Here is a 17,830-nt window from a genome sequence, read left to right as displayed (position 1 = left end):
CCCTGTGATGTGCCAGTGCTGGTGGGAGTGTGGGGACTCCCTGTTAGGCCTGGTGGTGCTGAAAAGGGGACTCAGATCCTCTGGTGGCCTGACAGCTCAGACACGGGTGGTGATGCATGGCCTGTGATGCTGAGAGTGCTGGCAGCACATGGAGCCCGGGGCTGGAGCAGAGTAGAGGGAGGAGATCGGGGCAGGGACCCCCCCGCAGCACCATCCAGATCATACACACCTGGCCAAGGGCTTGCGCGGTGAGTGCTGAGGGGGTGATTTGATTGGCTGGTGGCGGGAGGGTGAAGTGGTGCCGCTGGAGTCATAGGAGTCAGTGGGACAGTCAACAGCGATGAGAGTGTGGACAGGGCTGTGATGATGGCAGCTGTAACAAAGTGATGGCAGCCAATGCAGAGCTGTGGGACTGTGGGGAGAGTGGTTGGGTCCCAGTGGCGTGGCCATGGCTGGACTGTGGGGATTTGGCTGGACAGTGGTGTGGCCGTGGTGATAGTAGCCGGGTCACAGTGTCAGGGCTGTGGAGGAAATGACTGGGTGCTAGTGGCAGAACCGTGGGGGCAGCGGGCCGGGCCCTGGGAGCTGGTCTTTGGGGTGCTGCTGAGCCGTTGTGATGTGCTGGGATCAAGTTGCTGTGGATGTGCCCTGAGCCCTGCAGTGGAGACTGCCAGCAGTTTGGGTGCTGGCTCGTTGAGGCAGCTCCTGCTGGGCTGCTGACTCTGCCCCCTCCTTTCCTTCCAGCCACCTGCAGTCTCGTGTTCGTGTCCTGGTGGACGGGAGCCTTTTGCTCCAGAAAACGACCCCAGACGACTCTGGCAGATACACCTGTGTTCCCAGCAATGGGCTGTGGAAACCACCCTCGGCCTCGGCCTTCCTCACAGTGCTGTGTAAGGCCCCACTGCTCCTGCCCTCCCTGTACTGTGTAAGGGCCACCCCGTCCCACACCGCCCTCTCTCAGGGACCCTACCGTACCCACACATCCTGGCTCCTGAGCTGAGCCCTGGTGGCCCCATTTGTTTGACGGGAGTAGGGAATCGCCTCTGGCCTGTGGCCTCCCCCTTTGTGGCCTGAAACCTGGAAGAGAAGGGCCCATCCCCTGCCATGGTCCTTGGCTGACCTCCCCATCCGCCTGCCCTGATTTGGGGTGTGCCTGCCTCCCACCTGGCCCAGGTCTCTGAGCTGAGGAGCCCATGTGACCATGGCCCAGACGCACCCAGGGGAGCAGTGCTGAATTGCCAGGATCTGGGCTCCCTCCATGGGTAGATCCCAGGGTGTCCCTAGCTTTCCGAGGGCTTTGCCTTGGAGAAGCCCATCGGATAGAGAAGGCACCGTCCCTGGTGCTGCTGCCACCTGGGCTCATCTCTGCCTTGTGGGCCGGCAGCATATTGTGCATATGGCCGCCACACCCCATTCCGCAGCCCCTTCACTGCGGGTCAGGGAGCTCACCCAGGCCTTGACCACGTCCTCCCTGTTGGTGCCTTGCAGATCCAGCCCAGGTGACGACCATGCCACCGGAGACCCTCTTGCCCATGGGGATGCAGGGCATGATCCAGTGCCCCGCCAAGGCCAATCCGCCTCTTCTCTCCATCAGCTGGACCAAGGACGGGCATCCCCTGGAGCTTGATAAGGTACTGACTACGCCAGGCTTCTCTGGAAACTCAGCCTCTGCCACACACCTGCTGACAGGGGGCCGCATTCTGACCTATCTCTCCCTCTGCAGTTCCCTGGCTGGTCCATGGCACCCGACGGCTCCATTGTCATCGCCACGGGGAACGATGACGCCTTGGGGCTTTACACCTGCACCCCCTACAACAGCTATGGCACAGCTGGTGCCTCAGCACCCACCCGCGTCTTGCTCAAGGTGAGAGAGGGGGGCAGCCTGCCCTCCACACTGGCTGAGCAGGGGCATGGCTGGGGAGCCCTTTCCTGGTGCCCTCATGCAGCCATGCAACCAGGTGTATTAATTTTGGTGTAACAAGTGGGCCCAGAGAGTCAAGGTGTGAACGTGGCCCAGTCATTGTATAGCACTAAACAGTCAAACGTGGTCGGGGCTTTTGAGTGCAGAGAGTTTTTAGGTGGTATTAAAGATAGTGATAACTGTCCTTGTTGGGGGAAGGAAAAGAAGTTAGTTGAGATGGGCTGGAGCTGTTGCTGCTGCTCTTAAAGTCTGATTCTTCTTCCTGTAAGACAAAACAAGGCAAGCGCACAAGAGGGGTGAGAAAAGACGAGCAAAGATAGAAAATGCAGCTTCTGTCTCTGGTGCTGACTCTCACTTGCAACCTCACTGCTGGAGAAACGCAGGCCCAGCCCATGGTCTGATCAGCTACTCCAAGCCCTGGCAAACTTGTACCAAGGCATTGCTTTTAGCTGCCTCTCTGGTCATGGGCTTAGAGCAGCGTTGCAAAAAATGCCATTGTCTTGGTTGGCTGAACCAGACTCTTGTTAGAAGGTGAAAGAGAGAGTGTGGGCTTATCTATATGAACACTTAAGTTTTTCTAAGTTGTTGTCCCTATGGGTGCTCCATGTGAGGATACGCATGCCCATAAATTCTCGATCAGAGGTTTTTCTGCTAGTAGTGCCCGGTGCACCCTCCTCCCCGAGAAAGGGACTCTAGAAGGCAACAGATGTTTGACCAATAGCCCTGGTGAGACCACCCATGAGGTCTAGTACCTTTCCCTTATGCCCCTCCACAGTGGGTTTTTTGGAAACCCTCGGCTTCTTTTGGGGACTACAGGGTACCCTCACGCGCAAGAGGTCCTACCAGAGTCTCTTCTGCCAACAACTGAGGAGCCTCCTTACTCAAGAGGAGGCATCAGCGCATTAAGAGTTGAGAATAGATGGGGAGGTGCCACCATCCTCTTTCTCCCCAATAAGGCGACTCCCCCCACTGCCATCCAACGCAGATGACTTCAGGGCCTTTCAGGGCTTGATGAAACGCACAGCAGAGGCTTTGCAGAATCCCTTGGAGGAAATCCAGGAACAGCAGCACTCCCTGGTGGACATCACCCACGCCTCTACCCAGGGCAAGGTAGCCTTACCTATTAATGAGATCCTCCTCTTGCCAGCCCACTCAGCGTGGCAGACTTTAGCCAGCATCCCATCCACCTGTAAGAGTGCCGATAAAACGTATTGTGTCCAGCCAAGGGCCCAGAGTACTTGTTTACTCATGCCACGCCCAACTCCCTGGTCATCAGTGCTGCCAACAAAAGGAGTAGGCAACATTGTTTCAAGGCAACAACATCTGACAAGGAACTCAAGTGTCTGGACCTTCTAGGACAAAAGAGCCACAGTTCTGAGGCGCTTGCTCCCAAACCCTGATGGCGAATGTGACTTTACCAGCTAGAGTAAATTTTCACACTAAATTGAGTTTTTGCCTTAGGACAAGACAGAGCTGTTTCATGCTCTTATTACAAAGGGCCAGACAATAGCCAAAGCCCTCCTGCGGCCTCCCTGTATGTGGCGGATATGGCCTCTTTTTAATGGCTACTGCCATAGTCGTGTGTCAGGCCTCCTGGCTACAATCCTCCAGCTTGCCCAGGGAAGTGCAAAATACTGTGGAGGACTTGCCATTTGAAGAGCCTAAACTCTTCAGTGGCACTACAGATGGCTCTCTTCTCCCATTCAAGGGTTCCAGGGTGATGTTGCACGCTCTTGGTATCCAGCTACAAGGAGGAAATACAGCAAGTCTCAGACAGCACAACGCTGCCCGAGAGAACTGCTGAGCCACCCGGAAAGAGGTTTAGGCCATACAAGAAAGGCCCATCCTCCACTGTCACCTCTCAGGTGGCTGCCTCATCCAAACAGCCATTTTGACACCTTGGTTGAGGCCCACAAACCCTCCCTACTGGATCTTCAGCTACATCATTCCATTCACCAACTCTTTGTAGACCGTCTTGCCCATGTCTTCCCTTCTTCCCAAAGCCCTGGCTGGGATGATTTATTTGGGGTTGTTCCTGCTTTGAGCAGGGGGTTGGACTAGATGGCCTCCTGAGGTTTCTTCCAACCCTAATCTACGATTCTTGGGAGCGTAGCACCTCAGACAAATGGGTACTGGCAGTAATCTTGACTGGCTATTCCATCTAGCTCAGCTCCATCCCACCTCCCTGTTCATATTCAGGAACCCCACTCAGGAGGGGCTCCTTAAAGCAGGAGGTAGAATCCATTCCTCCAGACTTCATCATTAAGGGTTTCTTCTCCTGGTACTTCCTGGTCCCAAAGGAAAAAGGAGGGTGGAGACCGATTGCAGACCTTCCATCTCTAAACACTTTGATTCACATGCAGCACTTCCGGATGGCCACCCTAGCGGCCATCATTCTGTTGTTAGATCTTCATCACCCTTGACTTCCAGGATGCCTATTTCCATGTAGCCATATACCCAGCACCATGGTGTTTCCTCAGGTTTGTAGTGGGCACTGACCATCACCAGTACTGTGCCATGCCTTTTGGCCTATCAGCTGCCCTGAGGGGAAAGTCCCCTCCAGCATTACAAAAGTCCCCTCCATCATCACAGCCCACCTTTGGCATCTGGGAACAGTAACTTTTCCATGTCTGGATGACTAGCTCTTCAAAGGCCATCCTTCACGCAAAGGTCAGTCCACCACCAAGAGGGACCTAGCTCTGTTCCACTCCTCAGGCCTTCACTTCAGTGTAGAGAAATCAACCCTATGCAACGCATAGACTTTATCAGGGCCACCATGGACTCTGACAGCTAAAACATACCTGCCTGTGGATAGGTTCACCTCGATGTCTCACCTGATTTCCGCATGACAGCAGAGCCCACAAACCATGGTGTGGGCTTGTCTTTAGCTCCTGGGATGCATGGCAGCCTGCACTTTCATAAGCCCCATGCAAGCCTGGCTTAGGACAGCCTACACCCAGTAAGCACAAGCTCTCCAGGGAGGCATCAGTCCCTTGGATGGCACCTGACTCCCTCAGTTGATAGAAGGACCCTCAAAGAGTCTGCGTGGGAACCCCCCTCACATCCACCTCTCACACGTCATCCCCACAGACGCCTCTCTTCTAGGCTGGGGCGCTCACTGACAGAATCATACAATGCAAGGCAGATGGACTCCTTGAGAGTTGTCACTACACATCAATGTCTTCAAACTTCAAGCCACCTGTGATGCCTGCCTTTGCTTCCTACCTTATGTGGGGCCAGTCAATCAGAGTGAGGTTGGACAACGACGCAGCCACATACTATATAAACTTCCAAGGAGAAGCAAAATGCCAATTCTTATGCGAAGGATCACTGAGACTATGGAACTGGTGCATACCCCAGTGCATAGATATCTCCATGGTCTATTTGCCGGGATCACAGAACACCATCGCACATTAGCTGAGCAGAATTTTCCATCAAGACCATGAGTGGGAGCTGACCGATGTATTCTTCGAGTGATTGCTCATGTCTATTCCACAGTAGGTGGGCGTGCTTGCCACGTGCACTGGTGCCGGAAGTTTTTCCCCTAGCAGTACCTGTAGGGGGGAGCACCCCCCCCTGCACATGCCTGGCGCAGTATAAGGAGGGCTGCGCTCCCCCCACCCTCAGTTCCTTCTTGCCGCCAGTGAAGGTGCATCGGAACTGCTCGGCTCCAGCTTTGCTGCAGCTCGTCCCCAGAACTCTTCGTTTGTCCCCAGAACTCCCATTCCAAGTCTCTGCCAAGGCACCGTAGCCCGGGTGTCGATCGCTGGTGTCTCACCAACGCGGGTCCACCCATTGAGGCCATTCGTGGAGCAGCTACTACCATCGGTGCCGCTCCTCCGAGTCGAGATTGCAGTCCTGTGGCCGACATAGGTCCCGGCACCGCTGATACTCCCGGTCCAGAGGCAGCAGTGGATCATACGCCAGGCCAGCCTCCCCTCACAGCCACCCGTCTACAGACCAAGCTAGCCAGCCGGCCCCGCCGGTGCCTCAGCAAGCGCAATGGCACCAAGCGTCGTGGCTCGCCCAGTGGTACCAGTGGGCACCGTGGCCTCCGGCGCAGCCCCCAGTGGGGGCTCGCTCAGTGGCCGGGGCCTTGGAAGCATCATTGGCATCCATCTTTCGACCGCCAGAAAAAAGGTCAGGGGGACCTGTGTCCTTGGTACCGTGCCCTGAGTCCATCCAGGTGGTGGATCCTCCAGTGCCGGACGACACCCAAAGCACCGCACCGGCCTCACCTTGTCCAGAGGAACTGATTGTGGCCCCGCCCCCTTCGTCCCGCAGGAGGACTTCCAGGCCCACCAAGACCTCCTAAAAAGGGTGGCAGCGAGCTTCCAACTCCAGGCTGAGGAGATGGAAGAGCCCTCAGACTCCCTGTTCAATGTGCTGTCCCCTTCAGCACTGGGCAGGGTGGCCTTGCCGCTCCATGAAGGAGTGGCAAGAATTTCAAATGCCCTGTGGCAAATACCAGCCTCGTTGACCCCCATCTCTAAAAAGGCGGCGCACAAGTACTTTGTACCCACGAAGGGACACGAGTATCTGTATACCCACCCGGCGCCCCGCTCCTTGGTTGTCGAGTCAGTCAACCACAGGGAGCGGCAACCAGCCCCGACCCCCAAGAAAAAGACTCTCGGAGGCTGGATACTTTCAGGAGAAAAGTTTATTCGTTGTCAAGCTTTCAGCTACGAGTAGCAAACCATCAGGCTCTCCTGGGTCCCTATGAGTTTAACCTCTGGGAATCCCTCCCCAAGTTTGAGGACTCCCTCCAGGAGCACGATAAGAAGGATTTTAAGGCGCTCATGGAGGAAGGGGAGGTGGCCGTCGCAAAGGCATCCCTGCAGGACGCTTCGGATGCAGTGGACACGGCCACACGGTCCATAGCCTCAGCGGTGTCCATGAGACGAGCGTCATGGCTTCTGCTCTCTGGGCTCTCCAGTGAAGCGCAGTCATCCATGCAGGATCTCCCTTTCGACGGGAAGGCTCTGTTTGCTGAGGAAAAAGACACAAGGCTGCATGACATGAAAGACTCCCGCACGACCCTCCAGACCTCTGTGTCCCTCCTCCAGCAAAACCCAAGTTCAAGCCGCAGCAGGCTCCTGCCCAGGCCGCCTTCCCGAAGTACGAGGCCGCCCACAAAAAGCATCGGGACTATAGAAAGTGCCTGCAACGACAATCCCGGCCTGCCCCCCAGCCTGGCTCTTCTAAGGGCAGGCAGGCGGGCAAAAGGCGTTTTTGACGGACGCTCGGGGGTACCCCACCAGTTCTCAGCAGGGACCTACCCCCAATAAAGCTCCTTTTCTCCAATCGGTTGTGTGCTTTCCTCCCAGAATGGTCGCGGCTCACCTCGGACCGATGGGTCCTCAACACCATCTCCTGAGGTTACACCCTTCAGTTTACCTCCTCCCCACCCAACCGCCCTCCGCCCCCGTCCCTCCTGGGGGATCCCTCTCACGAGGCTCTGCAGGAAGTGGGGCGGCTCCTGGACCTAGGAGCTATAGAGGCGGTGCCCAAGGAGTTCCTGGGCAAGGGGTATTACTCCCGGTATTTCCTTATCCCAAAGGCCAAAGGGGGGCTCAGGCCCATCAGGGACCTGCAAGGCCTGAACCACTACATGGTGAAACTCAAGTTCCGCATGGTTTCCCTGGCCTCCATCGTCCCCTCACTGGATCCCGGGGACTGGTATGCTGCCCTCGATCTACAGGACGCGTACTTCCACATCCACATATTTGAGGGGCACAAACGCTTCCTCCGTTTCATGGTGGGACAGAGTCACTACCAATTCACGGTCCTACTGTTTGGTCTGTCCACTGCCCCCAGGGTCCTTACAAAGTGTATGGCAGTGGTAGCGGCCAACCTCAGACACCAGGGGTCCAAATATTCCCATATCTGGACGACTGACTAGTCAAAGGCACCTCCTGGTCGCAGGTTAGGGATAATGTGGCACTCCTCCTGTCCACATGTACTGCCCTGGGCCTGTTGATAAACAGTGCCAAGTCCACGTTAGTCCCGGTCCAATGCATAGAGTTTATTGGGGCGCTACTGGACACAACGTCAGCCAGGGCCTCTCTCCCACCAGACAGGTTCGAGACCCTGAAAGAGCTCATTGACTCGGTCACAAGGTTCCCGGTGGCTTGCCTGCAACTGCTGGGTCACATGTCTGTGTGCACATATGTGGTCCACCATGCCAGACTCAGAATGAGGCCCCTCCTGCTTTGGCTGGCCTCGCAGTTCTCCCAAGCCACGGACAGAATGGACAAAGTCCTCACCGTGCCGAACTCGGTGATCACCTCCCTGTGGTGGCGGTCCACCCCAAACAACATGCTCCAAGGGGTCCAGGGCCCCGTCATTGGAGCTGGTGTCCGACGCATCGGACCTGGGTTGGGGGGCCCATGTGGGGAATTTTCAGACCCAAGGCCTGTGGTCTCTACAAGACCTACCCCTTCATATAAACGTCAAGGAACTCAGGGCGGTGCGACTGGCGTGCATGGCCTTCTGCTCGCACCTGGAGGGCAAGGTAGTCAGGGTCTTCATGGACAACAAGGCCTCAATGTTCTATATCAACAGGCAAGGCAGGGCCCAATCCTCTGCCACGAAGCCCTCAGTCTGTGGGACTTCTGTATAGCCCACGACATCTACTTAAAAGCCTTCCACCTGCTGGGCGCCCGGTTCTGCTCCAGGGGGTGCCTTTACCCTGTCCTAGTCAGGCCAGCTCCTCTACGCCTTTCCCCCGTTCCCTCTGATCAGCAAGGTCCTGGAGAAAATAAAGACTGACAAAGCCAGGGTCCTCCTCATTGGCCCGGCATGGCCCTGGCAGCATTGGTACAGGACCCTCTCGGGGCTGGTGGTAGCTCCGCCATGGCAGTTGCTGCTCCGCCCGGACCTGCTCTCTCAGGACCAGGGCCGCTTCCTCCATCCCAACCTAGCAATCCTTCACCTCGCTGCGTTGCTGCTCAGTAGCTAGGTGGCGAGGAAAGGACATGCTCGGAACAGGTTCAGCGCGTCCTCCTTGAAAGTAGATGGCCCTCCACTTGCCGCTCCTATGTGGCGAAGTGGTCTCGGTTTCCGCGATGGCCGCCCCGATCCAGCTTATCCTTGATTACCTCCTCCACCTGAGGGCCCAGGGACTGGCACCCTCATCAGTCAGGGTACACTTGGAGGCCATATCGGCCTTTCATCCCCTGGTGCAAGGGCACACGGTGTTTTCCCATGCTATGACCGGCCAGTTCCTTAAGGGTTTGGACCTTCTCTACCCATATTCCAAGCCCCCTGGTTCCACAGTGGGACCTAAACCTGGTGCTGGCTCGTCTCATGGGGGCCCCGTTTGAACCACTGGCCATGTGTTCCTGGTCTCACCTCTCGTGGAAGGTTGCCTTCCTGGTAGCATTCATGTTGGCCAGGTGGGTCTCGGAGCTCAGGGCCCAAACCGCCGTATACGGCTTTTCATAAGGACAAGGTCCAGCTCCGCCCACACCCCGCGTTCCTCCCGAAGGTGGTCTCCGCCTACCACATGGGTCAGGACATTTTTCTGTCAGTCCTCTGCCCCAAGCCTCACGCGACTAGTGAGGAACGCCATCTCCACACGCTCAACAAGAGGCGAGCTCTGGCTTTCTACTTCGAGCAAACCAAGCCGTTCAGAAAGTCGCAACTGTTCGTCGCCTCGGCTGAGCGCGTGAAAGGTCAGCCATTTCCACTCAGCGGCTTTCTAAGTGGATCACTTTGTGCATCCGTTCCTGTTATGAGCTGGCAGGGGTTCCCCCGCCGCCCATTGTGAGGGCAGACTTGACTTGGGCACAGGCCTCGTCAGCTGCCTTTGTGGCCCATGTCCCCATCCAGGACATTTGTAGGGCCACCACGTGGTCTTCGGTTCACACGTTCACCTCGCACTATGCGATCGTCTCCCAGGCCAGGGATGATGTCGGGTTCAGCAGGGCGGTACTCCATCCCGAGAACTTGTGAACTCCTACCCACCTCCAACAGATATAGCGTGGAATCACCTATTGTGGAATACACATGAGCAATCACTTGAAGAAAAAAGAGAGTTACCTTTTGCGTAACTGCTGTTCTTCGAGATGTTGCTCATGTCTATTCCACATCCCACCCTCCTTCCCCTCTGTCGGAGTTGTGTGGCAAGAAGGAACTGAGGGTGTGGGGAGCGCAGCCCTTCTTATACCGCGCCAGGCAGGCGCAGCTCCAGGGGTGGCGGGTGGCGGGAGGCGGGGGGGGGCTCCCCCCTACGGGTACTGCTAGGGGAAAAACTTCCACCACCAGTGCACGTGGCGAGCACACACACCTATTGTAGAATAGACATGAGCAACACATCTCGAAGAACACCAGTTACAGAAAAGGTAACTGTCTTTTCTTTGGAGAGATCTGCTTTGCCTGGGTTCTTCAACAGAAAGACCTCTTTGCCACAACTTCCAACTCAAAATGCCGCTACCTATTCTCAGCGGCGGGGTGGGAGGGGAGGCACACGGTCGTGACTCCCTGGGGGATGCACTCCTTGCCTCTTAGCCCTGGGGTCTATTATATGCCTTCCATCCAACTCCACTGATCCACAAAGCCCTGCTTAAATTGAAACAAGAAAGCAGCAATCATTTTCATGGCTCTGGTGTGGCTGAGACGGGTGGTTCCTGACCATGATCCAGCTGGCAAAATATCTGCCTCTGCAATGTCCTCTAATGACAGAACTCCTGACACAGGAGTTGGGCTCCATAACCCACCCTAACCTATCTTGCCTGACTTCGCAATGGTTCTCGGGCCTAGAACAGGAATGTTCTAGTACAGACAAGTCCTGAGAGATAGGAAAGTGAAGAAGTAAGGTGGGGAAGGAAAAGGGAGAGAGCGACAGCCGGAGGACTTGAAGCTGCTGTGGTCAGGATTCAGGTGGAGGGGGTGATGCCCTTGCTCTGGCCTGCTCTGGTCAGGACACTTTGGACAGTGAAGGCCCAGTGGAGTCACAGCAACTCCCAGAAGACGGCGGGGGTGGCAGCCACTATGGGGAACCTTGCTCCTGTTGGTCCCAGCCAGTTGCTAATTTCATTTGAAGGACCTCAAGAGGGGGTTGGGTGGAATAGCTCATCCCCTCCTAATCCCCAACACACCCATTCTGGTGCATTGATTTCCGTCCCACATTCCTCTTGTTTACCAGCTGTGAACATAACACAGTCCTGGAGTTCCATGTGGAGGCCTTTTTTACTTGTACTAATCCAGCCTGTCTGTCTCCCTCTTGTACCTTTTCCCATCAACACCCATGGTTACAGGTGACTGGGACATTCTTTAACCTTGGATTAAGCTCACAATTGGGGTAGGCCTGCCAGGGCTGTTGTTACAATACCCACCCCATCTGTGCACCCCACAGAGCAAGCTGGGTAGCCGTGCTCAGGCTGGTCTCTTCCCTGCCCTGAGTGCCACTGTGCAGAGCCCTCTGTCTGCTCTGCTCCCTGGACCTGTCGGATCTCTTGCCCATGAGTCCAGGCCAGCACCACCTCCCGCTTGAGCTGCTGAGCCCTGACCCCTTTGTCTGTCTGTCTTGCTCCCCCTGCCCCCAGAGTGGGGTGCTGAGCTACCCCAGTGTGTCTGTTCCAGGACCCTCCCATGTTCACCATGCGCCCCAAGGAGGAGTACTTCCAGGAGGTGGGCCGCGAACTGGTGATACCATGCACCGCCCAAGGAGACCCCCCACCCACGGTCACATGGGCAAAGGTAGGGGGCTGCAGCTCTGGGTTCAGATGGCAGGATGGACTGCGGAGCCTGGGTTCTCCATGGCTCAGGGACTGTGGCTCCTTGACATCACACCCTCACTTCCCCCAGCCTGTGGTTTGGTGCCGGCTCTGCTGCTGGCCACCCATATGGCAGATTCCCCTTGGCAGTGGGGTGCAGCCTAGAGCTTCAGGGCTCCACAAGCAGGACCCACTGTGGCCCAGAACTCGGCTCAGTGCTGCAGGGGGAGCCAGCCCTACGCGGCCCAGCTGCCCCATGCAGCTCCTGCCTTACAGACACCCCCAGAGAGGCGGAGCCCTGGGGATGGGGGTCATCCACTGAGTTATTCATTCCTCAGGCTCTCCCTGTGAAGAGACTTCCTGTGCCCCAACCCTTCCAGAGCTCGCGGCGGGGTGGGGGTCTCCTTCCGGACAGCCCCCTCCCTCTGAGAAAGCGATGACCCAGGACTCTGGGGCTTTGTTCCTGTTCTGCCCCTGTCTCTCAGTGAGACCTTGGCCCAGTCACTGCCCCTCCCTGTGCCTCACCTTTCCCACCTGCCACTGGGGTGGCAGGTTCAAGGCTTTTCGAGATGAATGCAGCCCTGGCACCAGTGTGGTGGGAAGCAAGCTCAGCTTGGTCGCTGGCTGGATTACTGCCTAGAGACTCTCCTCAGCCCCCATCTATGCTCATGGCCCCCCTTTTCTCCCCAAGCTGCTCTCCCCCAGCCCGGCGCCACCCTATCTCCCCACCAATCTGTGCACGCCTGCCGGCCTGGCCCCCCCAAACCCCCCCCCCCCCCCCGTCTGCACGTGCAGGGCCCAGCCCCCCTCAAATTTGCACTCACAGCCCTGTCCACTTCAGGCTCTCCCCTGGTTGGTGGACAATGGCACTGGTGGGCTCAGGGACCCGTGGGTGGCAGAGGGCTGGGCTGCCGGTGTCAGTGTGGCTGCGCCTTTGCTCTGCAGCTTGGAAGCACAGGGAGGAACGGTGCCCAAGTGGATGGGAACAGCAGCCTCGTCTTCCGGCCACTGGCTAAGGAGCAGCACGGGGCCTGGGAGTGCACAGTCAGCAACCAGGTGGCCCGGATCAGCACCACCACCTCCGTCTACGTGCTGGGTGAGTTGGGCCATGCCAACACCACTGCCAGCTGCCCAGGGTGGGTGGGAGGCCTGACCCAGGACCTTTGGGCTCTGAGGAGGGAGCTGTGTGTGTGTATGTATGGGGGGGATGCATTGGCAGTGTGTCTATGGGGCTCGAGATGGAGGTGGACGACTCTGTGGGGGGGGGTGTGGAGAGGTGGGCAGCTGTGTGTGTATGGGGCTCAGTGTGGGGGTGGGTGGCTGTGTGTGTCGGGGGAATGGGGCTTGGGGTGGGGTTTGGCAGCTGTGGGGGGCGGGGTGTATGGGGCTCGGGGTGGAGGTGGGCTGCTGTGTGTCGGGGAGGAACGGGTGTGGGGCTGGGCGGCTGTGTGTCTGTGTATGGGGCTCAGGGTGGGAGTGGGTGGTTGCGTGCGGGGGGCTCAGGGTGGGAGTGGGTGTGTGGGGTGGGTGTGGATATATCACAGGGTGGGGGTGGGTGGCTTTGTGCCTGTCGGGGCAGGGGGGGTGCACTGGCTGTGCATGGGTATGCCTGGCGGAGTGTACATGAGACAAACACCCAATCTCCATGTCCCAGACCCCGTATCGCGCTGGAATCCATGTTGGATTCGGCCTGTGCCCAGCTCCATTGGGCACTGTCAGGGACTCTGCAGTGTAAGGCCAGTGTGCCCTGGTGAGCAGCATCCCAGCCGCTCCCACCAGCACAGCCACTGCCCATTGTGAGCCCACAGATGCAGGTGCCTCCCCTGTGGGCGTCCTGTGGATGGCGCCTGCCCATTTCATCTGTGGGGCGGGGCATTCGTGCTGGCCAGGTGGCACTCTGCCCCTGGCAGCTCCCAGCCAGAGCCTGAGCCCTGGGAGGGGCAGGGCAGAGATGGCCCCTGACTCACCCCCCACCCCGGCTGTCTCCACCAGGCACCAGCCCTCACGCTGTCACCAAGGTCTTGGTGCTGCCGCTGCTGCTGGCAGCCAACGTCTCCTGGGAGCCAGGGTTCGACGGGGGATACTTCCAGAGGTTCAGCGTCTGGTACACGCCACTGTGAGTCCCATGCCAGGCAGGGCTCTCAACTGCCTGGGGTGCCCCCTGTCTACCTGCTCTGGAAGTGGGCTGGCACGGCCATGGGGGCACAGGGCACAGGGCCCATGGCCCAGGCTAGCCCTGGGTGTGAGCGCGGGGATCCCTGCCCCACGCAGGACGGATACAACACAGGGAGTTCCCAGCTCTCAGCACAGGTGGAGGCTGTGTCCCTGCGCCCTCATGAGGGGCAAATTTGGGGCTCTCAGGCACAGGCCCTCACTGAGGGGGGCATGGGGGGGTTGGGCCCTAGCGCTGGCTCCAGCTTGTCTGCTCTGTCTCCTCAGGGTGAAGCACCTGAACCGGCCCCATCATGACTGGGTGTCGCTGACCGTGCCTGTGGGGGCCTGGCACCTCCTGGTGGAGAACCTGCAGCCAGCCACTGGCTACCAGTTCAGTGTCCTGTCCCAGAACAAGCTGGGCAGCGGCCCCTTCAGTGAGATCGTCACCTCCTTCCCCCTGGGTGAGAGAGCCTCTGCCCCTCCCCCCCGAGTACCACTCCCGCACCAGCACCCCTGGGAACTGAGCTCCCCTCTTCCCCCACCAGCCCCCACTGCCTGCACCCCTGAGAACTGGGCCCCCCATGCCAGCCATGGGAATGGCCCCACCACCAGCAGCACTCTAGAGAACCGCCCCACCACCAGTCCCAGGAATGGCTCCCCCATTGCCAGCACCCCGGGAATGCCCCCCGCCCCACTGCCCCCACCTCTGAGAACCAGGCTCCCCTCTCTCCACCCACCAGCCCCAGGAATGGCCCCACCACCGCCAGCAACCCTGAGAATCAGCATCACCACCACCAGCCCGGGATTGGCTCCCCCCTGCCAGCACCCTGCCTCCTGGAAATATTCTCCTCTCCCTTACCCCAGCCTCCGGGAACAGCTCCCTTACACCTGGGAACAGCTCCTCCACCTAGAAGAGGGACCTCACCTGTAGGGGCACCCTGACCTTCGCCACCCCCCAGAAGCCATTCCCACTGGCTGCCCTTTGGGCGGGATCCCTACCCCCTGAACTCCTGGGAAAGGAACCCCCACCCCTCAAGTGATGCTGGAAAATCCCAGGGCTCTAGGGCTGCCCCTTCCCGTGTCCCCTTCCCATGTCCTGCCCCCCAGGGAGGTTCCGATCACTAAGGGAAGAAGGAACATGCTTCCCAGCCACCCACTCAAGCTCACATCCCCTGAGTGGCTGCCCTGGGGTTCCCCCTGCCATTTCCCCCAAACAGCTGCCTGGGGCTACCCCTCTCCCTGAATGGCGGCTCTGAGACTCACCCCCACCTTGAGTGGCTGCCTGGGGTACCCCCAGCACCCCTCCTGAATAGCGTCCCTGGGGCTCCTCCGCAGCCCCTTCCCCCAAATGGCTGCCTGGTTCCTTTCCTCAGTGTCTCCTTTCTTTTCAGGTTTCCCGACGACCAAGGTGCCTCCTGAGCTGCCTACCACAGCCACACACGTCTTTCTGTCCCCCCCGCAGTCCCTGATGGCCAATGAGACATCGCGCGGGGTCCTGCTGCAGTGGGAGCCCCCGTTGCAGTTCTCCGTGGCCCTGACAGGCTACGCACTGGAGTTACGGCAGGACCAGGGTGGCTGGGAGGTACTGGATGGCTCCATCCCCAGCACGAAGACCCAGGTCCTGGTGCCAGGACTCATCAAGGTTGGCTGGGTGAGGGGGGTTGAAATGCCAACCTCTGGGTCTTGCAATGGATGTTTCTGCACCGGGTCTCTGCCTGCCACTGCTGAGATTGGCAGCCTGAGCCCCTGGCACTGAGCTGTGAAGGATGCAGCCCCGGGCTTGAGGAGCAGCCCCTCCCTGGCTGGGTGGCACTAGATGACTGCACGCCCGGTGTGCTTTGTGGCCTCTTCATTAGTGCTGTGCTGATGTACCTGCCCCTGGCTGGCTCTGTGGAGTTCGGAGACCCCTGCCAAGCGGGACCCCCGGGTAGGGAGGGGAGACCTGCACAAGCAGGGGGCTGGCAGCCCATGGGCTGAACAGTGGCTCCAGGCTGGTGCCTGGTGCTCCCTGCAGGGTGGGAAGCCCTGGGCCCTGGCTTGCAGGGTTCACTACGGAGCCTGTGCCCTGGTGCTGCAGGCTACTGAGCTCTCAGGACAGCAGCAGGGCCTAAAAGGGCTAGCGGGGCCCAAACAGCCTGGTCGGGCCTGGGCCAAGGTGCATCATGGGAGTGTCCTCTTGCCCAGCGGGCCACTGAGGGTGGAAATGGGTTTCTGCTCGGCTCTGGCACTGGCCCCCTGGTGGTGAGTACTGCTTGGACGAGGCTGGCCGGAAGGGCCTCTGCTTGTCCCCAGGTGTCTCTGCAGAGTTGCTTTGAGAGGTGCTTTGAGACAGAGTGGGTCTGGTGCTATGGAAGCCCTCAGCTCGCTGCACACACGGCTGTGGCACTGCAGGTCCTGTGGCAGGAGCTGCCTCTGGTCAGCGCCCGACATCATGGGGGAGAGCTGGCCGGCACAGGCGGTAACGCTAATGCAGCCTCTCTGCTCTCCCAGGACGCCTACTATGAGTTCCGCCTGGTGGCCTTTGCCGGGAGCTACATTAGTGATCCCAGCAACACCGTGAACGTCTCCACAGCAGGTAAAGCTCTGTGCTGCCCCGGACAGCCAGCCACGCCCTGGCGGGGCCCTGGGTATCCTTGGGGTGCAGGGGAGGGGACCTGTACTGCCACAACTCCTGTGCTGCCCCCTCAGGCATGGGCCTACCTCCATGCACCCAAGCCAGGCCAGCCTGGGTGTGACCAGGGCAGGAATTGAACTGGCCATTGTGCCCAAGCAGAGGGCCCCTCCCTGCTAGGTAAGTGTCTATGGGCTAGTTTCCTCCTAAGGGAGAAAGACGGTATCCCCTCGCCCTGCTGGCTGTCTGAGGCCTCTCCCCGTCACCTTGCCCAGGTATGGAGGTGTATCCATCCCGCACTCAGCTGCCTGAGCTCCTGCCGCAGCCTGTGCTGGCCGGTGTCATCGGGGGCATCTGCTTCCTCAGCGTGGCTGTGATCTTCAGCACCATGGTAGCCTGCATCATGAACCGCCGGCGTGCCGCCCGCCTCCAGAAACGCAGGCAAGGTAGGGACCCAACCCTGGCATGGAAGGGCAGTTGCAGAGGCCGGGAGCACAGCAAGGGGCTGGGATCCTGCTGGGCAACCCAGAAACACACTGGAGGATGGGGTGAGGTCTCAGCGGAGTCAGGGGTCATTCCCTACATAGGGGTAAGGGATTGTAGCCCAGGTGGGGGGCACAGGAGGCAAGGGACATGAGGTTGTAACTCAGATTGGGTGACAGCCCCCTCTAGGTTGGCTGGGTGGGAAGAGCCCAGAGGAGTGGGGAGCTGAGGTCAGGCTGGCATGGGACACGCAGAACCCCAGGACTGTTGCAGCCAGAGGGGTGAGTTCAAAGTGGTTCAGTTAACCGGGTGCCCTGTTGGTGGGGCTGCTCTGACTTTGGTTTGACCCAGGCTAGTTAAGGTTAGCTACAGCCATTAGGAACCAACGCAGGCTAAACAGCAACTATCCACTGCGGTGAGCCGCAGTCCCCGGGGGCTGCCCCGAAGTCACTGAACTCCTGGGGTTATACTGGTGCCACTTTCCCCAGTCGACAAGGCCTGGGAATGATGGAGTCCCCTTGATCCCAGCCTCTCTACCTGTCCCTTCATCTGCTGCTCCCTCCTGGAGGAGCAAAACCTGCCCAGAGCAAGTCCCCTGCTGGGAATGGGGCTGTGGGGAAGGTGAGCTGAGATGCGCAACACCATTAGGTCAAGGGACTGGCTGGGTCAGCGGAGTGGGAAATGGGACACGGGGCCTTTCCTTTCTAGGGGGCACCGGTTCTGATCCAGCCCCAGGGCAATAGGGGCTGTAACCCATCCCCTGATGGCTGTCTGGTGGCCCCTGGGCGCTGGTGGGTTTCATGCCCGTTGTCACAAGCAGGTTATCACCCCCCCAACCCATGGGGGCCCTCAGGGCATGTCTGGGGGCCAGGGGCAGGCACAGGCCACTGCACTCTCCTCATTTCACATTGAGTTGCTTGCCATGTGATCCCCTTGTGTTCT

At 58.9% G+C, this 17,830-nt stretch overlaps 1 protein-coding gene across 4 annotated transcripts in view; it reads left to right on the top strand.

The window, feature by feature from the left end:
- IGSF9 (immunoglobulin superfamily member 9) overlaps window positions 1–17,830 on the top strand; it is a 51,530-nt gene that overhangs the window by 25,325 nt on the left and 8,375 nt on the right. For 2 of the 4 annotated variants that reach the window (XM_074938971.1, XM_074938973.1), the window contains 10 exons: window positions 745–890; window positions 1,489–1,631; window positions 1,724–1,864; window positions 11,507–11,623; window positions 12,586–12,736; window positions 13,633–13,756; window positions 14,080–14,255; window positions 15,186–15,445; window positions 16,285–16,369; window positions 16,681–16,851. In XM_074938971.1, coding sequence (XP_074795072.1) covers window positions 745–890; window positions 1,489–1,631; window positions 1,724–1,864; window positions 11,507–11,623; window positions 12,586–12,736; window positions 13,633–13,756; window positions 14,080–14,255; window positions 15,186–15,445; window positions 16,285–16,369; window positions 16,681–16,851 — 1,514 coding nt within the window. The remainder of the gene's footprint in view (window positions 1–744; window positions 891–1,488; window positions 1,632–1,723; window positions 1,865–11,506; window positions 11,624–12,585; window positions 12,737–13,632; window positions 13,757–14,079; window positions 14,256–15,185; window positions 15,446–16,284; window positions 16,370–16,680; window positions 16,852–17,830) is intronic. The other 2 variants (XM_074938972.1, XM_074938974.1) reach the window with 1 other exon arrangement.

This window comes from Natator depressus, chromosome 24 (genome assembly GCF_965152275.1).
Source record: "Natator depressus isolate rNatDep1 chromosome 24, rNatDep2.hap1, whole genome shotgun sequence".
Classification (NCBI taxonomy): Eukaryota; Metazoa; Chordata; order Testudines; family Cheloniidae; genus Natator; species Natator depressus.
The sequence above is the reverse complement of the archived record's forward strand: the minus strand, read 5'-3'. Positions and strand labels throughout refer to the sequence as shown.